We start from the raw sequence: 8,418 nt of genomic DNA, 5'->3' as shown, positions 1-8,418 counted from the left end.
CAGCTTAACGACAACCCGTTATAATGGCTGCCACGTGTTGGTTACCCTGAACAGGTAACAACCCTATAGGATAAGGGTAAATAATTACCCATTGGTTTTTCATTAGGAAAAAATTATACCCATCGGGTAAGTCGGGTACGGGTATGGGAAGGCAATATCCTTACTCGCATACCTATATGCTTATTCATTATGACAGGTAGGCCCTATATGTAATTCACTAAAAATGCGAAAACTCTAAGGTCGCTTTACTCAGCCGCAGCCTCGACCCGAAATCCCTCCCCGTACCCCTCCCGCGTTGTCACTCACACCAGAGAAACCTCCTTCGTCCCCGTCTCTCTTCCGTCACAAACCCTAGGGAAGGATCCACTGGTCGTGGTCGAGGCATGCAGTGATGCGACCGGCCACCTCCCTTATCTCCTCGTCTCCTCCTTCCACTCTAGACAACCAACAGACCAAGCCATCTCCTCCCTCCACCGCCTGTTCTCCATTCCATCTCCTCCACGCGAGCACCGCCAGGCTGCCAGAGCACCTCCTTCCGCCATGCCTCGAGCTCCAGTGGACAAACACATCCTGGAATGTTATGTTTATATACTGAAATGCTGAAATGTTGTGTTTTACACACTGAAATGCCGAAATAATGCATGCCAGAATATGAAATGAAAGGTGGCCGAGATAGGTATTTTCACCCGCGGTATTGCCCGCACCCGGCCAGATACGGGTATGGAAACAATATGAAACCCGGGGTGCGGGTACGGGTTTGGGCAAAAATTATTGGGACGGGTGCAGGTTTGGGCGAGCTCGCACCCGACCCAAGTGGATACCATGTAGATGGGGTCCTCGGCCCTGCCCACGTGACTGTAAGACGACATGGTTACTAGTGAGTGACCCCTAATCTGAAACACCATAGTAGTTTTGAATTGGTCTGCAAGTTATGCATATTTATCGTGTCAATGAATTTGTGCATCACAACTTTACGGTCCAGTAGTCCAGTTCAAACAAGCTGACCGTTCATGTTTTTGTGTGTTCATTTTCGCTTCCGGTCATTTTAGTGTTCATTTTCGCTTCTGCTAAAATACACTGACAAACAAATGTGACAACTGATAAGTGTTCAGTTCCGTCCGTTCTCGACCCTAGCGGCAAGAGGCACCCACCGTGTCAAACCCAACGTGGCCGCGGGGATTTACCGGCGCAACATGGAACCACCGCTGCCCACACATACCGGTCGGTCGGTCGGGGTCGGACCGGGTTGTAAAAACCAAATCGGAGACGAAGCAAAGAGAAGACGCCAGAAACAAAGCGAGCACTCCGACCGCCCAACGACATGCCGCTCCTCCACGGCGCCAGCCTCCGGGCCCTCCTCGCCGGCGCCGCCGTGGCGCACCTCTCCTCCTTCCCCATCGTGCGGGCATCCCCGTGCGCTCCTCCCCAGCCGCTGCGGCTCCGCGCCTTCGCCTCCCACAGCGCCTCGGAACCTCCGCCGCCGCCCCCCTCCTCGCCCTCGCCCTCCACCTCGCGTGTCCTCGCCTCCGCGGCAGCGGCGTGCGACTGCGAGGAGGGGGCGAAGCCCGCGATCTGCACGGCGGACGAGCTGCACTACGCGCCCGTGCCAGGCACCGAGTGGCGGCTCGCGCTCTGGAGGTACCGCCCGCCGCCTGAGGTGTGTGCTTGATCCTGTGCAGTGCTAGGGTGGTGGCCCGGGCTTCGTCAGGGTTGCTTTTGTTTGGTGTTGATCTCGTGCTTGCTTGGTTCGTGCAGGCGCCCAAGAGGAACCACCCACTGATGCTGCTGTCCGGTGTGGCCACCAATGCGGTGGGATTCGACCTGTCCCCTGGGGTGAGTTGATCTATAACTACGCTACTGTTATCGATAAATCGCGCTGCAAACAGTACATTTTGTTTTCTTTGTGAAGAAATCCATATGATGTTTGATTAATCTCTGTAAATTGCTTGTATAATGATGTTGCAAATGCAAACTGGTAGCCATCTTTTAGCTTGGACTCACGTATCATGAGGATTCGACCTGTCCATCTAAACCCCCATCCTCAAGCTCTAGTTTCTTTTGTGTCTTTTGTGTTTGTTTTTGGTTTTCACTCGGGTTTCCTTATTTAAACTGAGTGTTGTATGATTTTCGGATCCGGTTTCCCTCATTAAGTGGATCAACTCTATTCTTAATGAAATTGCGGGAGCTCCCGGCCCTCTGACGAGGTTCCGTCCATTTTTTGTGGTCCTTTAGTTCATTTTACTCTGTTTATCCTGTAGTTTAATTCAGTTTTAATTTTGATGTATTCTGTAATGTAAATACAATGAAATTAATTGTAGTAAGCCCACCCCGAGATGAGTGCTCTCTCCTCCGACTTCCCTAGAGCCTCCGGTATCACAGCAGAGACAGCGACGGGTTCTCCACCCATATGCGGATGGGGCGACAGAAGTATGGAAATAAGATAAGCAAAAATTTAGAAAGGAAAGTTCAGTAAGCATATCATGGAGTAAACCGAGTGTTATGAACAAACAAACACAAAATCCACTCTTCAAGAGAAGTTTGTATTATATTTATCGGCATCTTTATTGTTTTACTGTAATTGGCTAATTGCAATTGCAGTAAAATGCATCCTAGCACACCTCCAGGGATATAGCAATCAGCAGACCTAGAAGTACCAAAATTTGAAAACGCTTACATGTACTCCCTCCATCCCAAAATATAGTATAACTATCATAGTGTCAAAAATGGTCTTTACATTTTGGGACGGGGGAGTAGTTGTTATGAAATTTATTGTGAACAAAACATAGTGTTTAATTATACTGCGGATAGTTATGAATTCATATGTTGCTAATATGAAATTTACTAGAGCCGCAATTGGGGTTTACTTGCATAACTGGGATGCAGCTAGATGGCAATGAAGTACCTTTTCTTGCACAAGTATGGAAACAACACATATTTAACGGAAAACAAAAGCCGTATCTTCAGTTTTCCAGTAACTGTTGTAGGAATGTTTGCCTAAGTTGTTGGCTTATTGTACACGATTTAAGAAGGGGAATCTGTAGAACTTATGAAGCTTGCAGTTAAGACTATGCTTGTGCACTCTTCAAGAGTCAAATGAAAGGTGTAATTGCTGGTGTGCTTGTATCACAGGGCTCAAACTATTTCAAAAACATTTCCTGCCTCTGAATTTTATGGTTGGTCCATAATTACCTGTCTTTTTTGTATTATATTTAATATATGTTACACTCAAGAAAGAAACAGTTATACATCTACTGTCTTCCTTGTTATTGTTGCCATGTTTGTAGGCATTTCTTTTATGGCTTCCCCTGTACCCTGGACTTCCATTGATACAAATGAAATGATGACAGGCTTCCTTTGCCCGTCATATGTCTATGCAAGGGTTTGATACATGGATTGTTGAGTTGCGTGGTGCAGGCCTCAGCACACGTGGATCAGAATTAGCTGCAGCTAGCACCAAGTCTGACATGTCCTCTAATTCAGGTGTGGATAAAATTTTGACACAGAAAGTAAATGTTGTTCCTCCTGCCAAGGATATGTCAACTAATGAACCTCAAAGTTCTGAAGTTCCAGTACTAACAGACACGAATGTGCTAGAAACAAACACATCAGAAGAACCACAACTGGTGACAAAGTTAGCAAATGCTTTGGCACAATTGAGTGTAACATTTTCAGGCTATGTAAGAGATAGCCAACTGAGAAACATCACTGACAGTTTTTTTGATCGAGTGACAGAACTTGTCCCTGATGCCTCATTAACTAGTAGTCTTGAGGAGGTTGCAGATAAATTTCTAGGGTTGATGGAATTGCCACAGACATCAGCAATATATGATCAAATTAGCCAATTAAGTCAGCGCCTCGTGAAGATTCTTGGGGAAGGTCAACAAAATGTTTCCCCTCGGTTATTTGGCTGGCAAGAACGCCTCTCCGCAACCATAGAAGATCTCCAGAAGCAGTTGGAGCTGATTATTAGTTATGATTGGGACTTTGACCATTACCTGGAGGAGGATGTACCTGCAGCGGTTTGTAGACATACCCTTTACGGTTGAGAGATTAATTGAAGGTACCTTGAACTGCTTAGTAAGAAGTATGGTGATTTTTTGTTTGTGCAGATAGATTATATAAAACAGCAGAGTGTACCCAAGGATGGAAAATTGCTTGCTATTGGTCATTCTATGGGAGGAATCTTGTTGTATGCAATGGTTTCGAAGTGTGGTATGTTTCATTAACCTGTGCCTTTTTGGGTTTTCTGTTAAATCTTTCTTAGAGCAGGGCAAACAACTTTTTTCGTTTTAGCAAATTGAATATTTCACATCTTCAACTAGTAGTGAGGCTAGGATAGCTGAAGTATAACACACCAATATTACACTTCCATTTTTAACTGTAATTATTTCCACAAGCATCCATGGATGCCTTTGAATTTTATTTGTTTGTTTGTTTGATATGGGGGTCTGGAAGCCTCTCAGGAACTGTCCCTTGTACCATAGCTTTTGGCCATTGCGTATTAAAGCAAAGGCAAAGTTCTAAGTCATGAACACACTCCACTATAGTATTAAGAAATCACGGCAACCTGTCGTGTCTGCTTTATCTAGTCCTTGGTGGCTTATTCCTGCTAGCGCTTCCTTTAAATAGAGCTTGCTTGGTAAAGTTGAATGGACTGCCATCATCCAGACATTGGTCAAATCTTGTCAAGGTTGGAAAGATTTTTCGATAAAGGGATTTTTATAGACGGCCTCATCAAGGTGATACAGCCGTGTGAATTCACTCCTGGCCTCTACATAACGAGATGCACACATCCTTTACAGGCAACAAGCATAGTCTCAAATGAAAGCGACATACACAAAAAGAAGCTACCCCGTAGACTAAACCGCCGTCCGTGCTGGCCTGCTGGGTAAAAGCCTCCTTATGGTTAGCGGGATGGTGTGTCCATGGATGATGGCTGGCGATCAGTAGTACCAGCAACCCTGGTTTTGCACTCTTGCTTGTCTCATGGTAGATTTGGAAAGAGAACGGTTTTAGGATTGTCCAAAACTTGAGCAACCTCCAACTGTGCAACATTAGGGATGAGGTTAGTAATTGGCAGTGTTTAGCGGGATGGTGGGTCCATGGATGATGACTGGCGATCACTAGTACCAGCAACCCTGGTTTTGCACTCTTGCTTGTCTCATGGTAGATTTGGAAAGAGAACGGTTTCAGGATTGTCCAAAACTTGAGCAACTTCCAACTGTGCAACATTAGGGATGAGGCTAGTAATTGGCACACTACCAGTGTTAGGGTTATACCATCATAGGCGTTCTTACGTGGGAATATAGGCTTTTGTTTTTCTTCCTTTTTATTTTGTGATAAATTCCTGTTCATATTCAATGATAATATTGCCTTCGTTTAAAATTAAAGAGGTATAACTTCGCCATATAAAATTAGGTTTGTTGCAGCCAGTTATTTGTTTTAGTTTCTTCTCCATTTCAGGACACACTTCCAGTACATTTACATTATTTCCTACCAGCTGATTTACGAGTTCTACATAGAATATTTTATTATATGTTCTTCCATTACAGATGCCCTTGTGATTTTTACTACTATGGTCTTAATTTTTTGTTCTTCTAAGCTTGCTTTTGTATCGGAAGATCAGATTTTATTACCAATACATGGCACTAAGTACCATCTCTCCTTTTTTTTTCTTTGCTTCACAAGGATTCGAAGGGGCTGATCCAGAGCTGGCAGCTATTGTTACTCTGGCCTCATCAGTTGACTACACAACATCCAACTCCTCGCTCAAGTTATTTGTGCCTCTTGTAAGTTGACCATCAAGCAGGTTGACATATTCAATACATGGACAGGAACCTAATCTTCATTGTTCTTTATTAGGCAGATCCAGCTGAGATGTTGCGTGTTCCTGCTGTCCCTCTAGGAACATTACTATCAACCACTTATCCTATATCATCTCGTGCACCATACATATTGTCACTGCTACGCTCTCAAATTTCAGCCAAGGATATGATGGATCCTGAACTGCTTTCAAAGCTCATCTTGAATAACTTCTGTAAGTCGAGGCCTATATTTGTCTTCTCTATGGAAGCCGCTAACTTGCCATACATACAAGTATAGTATGAACGTATGATATGTCCTGGATAACAGAAGAAGTTGCATAGTTTACACACATGAGTGTAGTTGTTATCTTGCATTACCTGCATTTGGTGAGGTTGTTATCTCCTTAACAGTTTCATCTTAGTGCAAGGTGATGGATTCAAGGCATTAGATGCTACCCATATGTTGTGCACTAAACTTGTCAAGTTTGACTGTTATAATCATCTTTTAAAGAAGATAATAGGGCAGCTGCAGACTTTAAGCGAGTTTTACCAAACGCCACAGCACAATTGACCATGATAATTCATCTTTATATGGTTAGTTTTACTACAAAAGCTCTCACATTTCTTGTGACAACTTGATGTAATATTCAGGCACAGTACCAGCAAAGGTGTTATTACAGTTGGCGACCTCATTCCGTGACGGTGGGCTGCGAAACAGGGCTGGTACTTTTTTCTTCAAAGAGCATTTAGGGAAAATCAAAGTTCCGGTGCTTGCCCTTGCTGGAGACGAGGATCTGATTTGCCCCCCAGAAGCTGTTTACGGTATGGCAACAAGTTCCATTTTAACGTGTTGTTTTGCAATGAGAGCTCATTCGTCACCTAGTACTTAACGTATTAGGACCAGTTTCAAATTTTTGGGCTGGGACTGGGATTAAGCTCACAAGCCAGGAGCCTAGGGTCACCAAGGTTCCACGGTGTGTTCAAAATATACCACCTTGCGCAAGTGGGTGGTGGTCTTACACAATATACGTAGACTATCTGTCACGTGCTTAAGATAGGCACCAGTCCTAACTCCTAAGACAGATGAATGTGACAACGTGGGGTACTGCTCGAGGAGAGAGGGTTGGCCAGCCATGGGGCTGGGGATGAGGAGAGATCATCCATATGGGGCTGCGCCCCCTTGTAGGGAAAAGTCTAACTTGGTATCTAAGAATACAATCCTAACTTAACGAACAGTATCCTTATCTTCCTATTCACCCACCACTTGCCTTGCCAAAAAGATATCCTTTATTAACTATTTAACCTGCTATACTTGTCTCCTCAAATGGTTGGTCACTGTACTGTTGACCTGATACTTATCAGGTGAATAGTAATTCCTGGGGACGAATCCTAGCTTATGGGGCGTTTGGTTTTAGGCTTAGCAATGCCACACCGTGCCATTGGGCCTTGACCTATTGTCCATAACACTGTCATTGTTTGATTATGAGTTGCTCCAGAATTTCGTTGGAGATCTACTTTTAACAGTTGACTTTTCATTGTATTTGCAGAAACCGTGAAAGTAATTCCTCAGCATCTGGTCACCTATAAGGTTTTTGGCAAACCTGAAGGCCCTCACTATGCACATTATGACCTGGTTGGAGGGCGGAAGGTATGTGTGCATAACTGCATATGTGTGTACTTAAGGGACCCAGTTCAGTCTTTGATTCTTACATTGCTCTGTGCTATCGTGTAGGCTGTCCATGAAGTGTACCCTTGCATAATAGAGTTCCTCTCTCAACACGATGATGTGTCTTCTTAAGCTCTTACTGCACGTATACATCAGAACTGCCACACGCCATTGTATACATCAGAACTGCCACACGACATTGCACGATGGTCATCCTACACTGGAACCGGATGGTACTGTAATCACCAAAATGTCAGTGAAGTGGTGAGTAGCAGAGGTGTTTTTTTCTGTCTCCTTTGCGCAGACCAAGCTTCTAGTTTGTTTCTTCAGAACCGTTGATCGTTAGTGTAGTGTGTCGCCTGTAAATGCTATGTACATTACCAAAAGGAGGGATTGAAGATGATTCAACTAAATTTTGCTTCGCGCCTACCCTGGTACTGATGATTGTTAGCAAAATTAAATAAAAGTGTACGATCATGTTTGTATTGATGGAAGCACTTAAAATTGTATGATGTTTTGGCCGGATATGTAGACTGTACAATACTGGTAGGATTGATACTATCTGTTGCATTTCTTACGCCTTTGACATGTCTGTGGGGTATGCGATCGAAACATCGTGGTTTACTTTCCTATATCTCTTCAGAACACTTTCATGTGTGACCAGTGGCGAATCTAGAAAAAAATGGAGAGCGGGCTGGGCTGCCTGGGTCATGTAAATATGTGTTGGATTGGGCCTGCAAGTAGTTGGGCTGGGCCTTAAAATTAGTAGTAGAAACAAATTTTACAGTGCTGGAGGGGGAGCTTGAGCCTGTTAAAGCCCCCGGTAGAATCGTCCCTGTGTGTGACCCTCTTTACTTAGTGCGACGATCTTTTTTTGGCAAAAGTGCGATGATATGACGGAGTCTGTAAGGCAGGAATCGGATGGCAAATTGGCTTCTACTTTCGTGG

General features: G+C 44.2%; 1 protein-coding gene across 3 annotated transcripts; it reads left to right on the top strand.

Annotated features, from left to right (window-relative positions):
- The first annotated feature begins 1,234 nt into the window (after positions 1 to 1,234).
- LOC125544500 lies at positions 1,235 to 7,959 on the top strand. 3 transcript variants are annotated; one of them, XM_048708215.1, is made up of 10 exons: positions 1,235 to 1,657; positions 1,756 to 1,833; positions 3,348 to 3,480; positions 3,781 to 4,019; positions 4,110 to 4,212; positions 5,689 to 5,789; positions 5,863 to 6,037; positions 6,456 to 6,626; positions 7,352 to 7,452; positions 7,537 to 7,959. In XM_048708215.1, exons 1-10 carry the CDS (start codon positions 1,322 to 1,324, stop codon positions 7,600 to 7,602), a joined length of 1,503 nt encoding a protein of 500 aa, XP_048564172.1. In that variant the 5' UTR covers positions 1,235 to 1,321; the 3' UTR covers positions 7,603 to 7,959. The 3 variants fall into 3 exon arrangements, with proteins under 3 accessions (XP_048564172.1, XP_048564171.1, XP_048564173.1); XM_048708214.1 differs by having other exon boundaries at positions 3,348 to 4,019; XM_048708216.1 differs by having other exon boundaries at positions 1,503 to 1,638; positions 3,348 to 4,019.
- The last annotated feature ends 459 nt before the right edge of the window (positions 7,960 to 8,418 follow it).

Source organism: Triticum urartu, chromosome 3, assembly GCF_003073215.2.
Source record: "Triticum urartu cultivar G1812 chromosome 3, Tu2.1, whole genome shotgun sequence".
Classification (NCBI taxonomy): Eukaryota; Viridiplantae; Streptophyta; class Magnoliopsida; order Poales; family Poaceae; genus Triticum; species Triticum urartu.
Note: the sequence above shows the minus strand (reverse complement) of the source record. Positions and strands in the feature narration are given on the sequence as shown.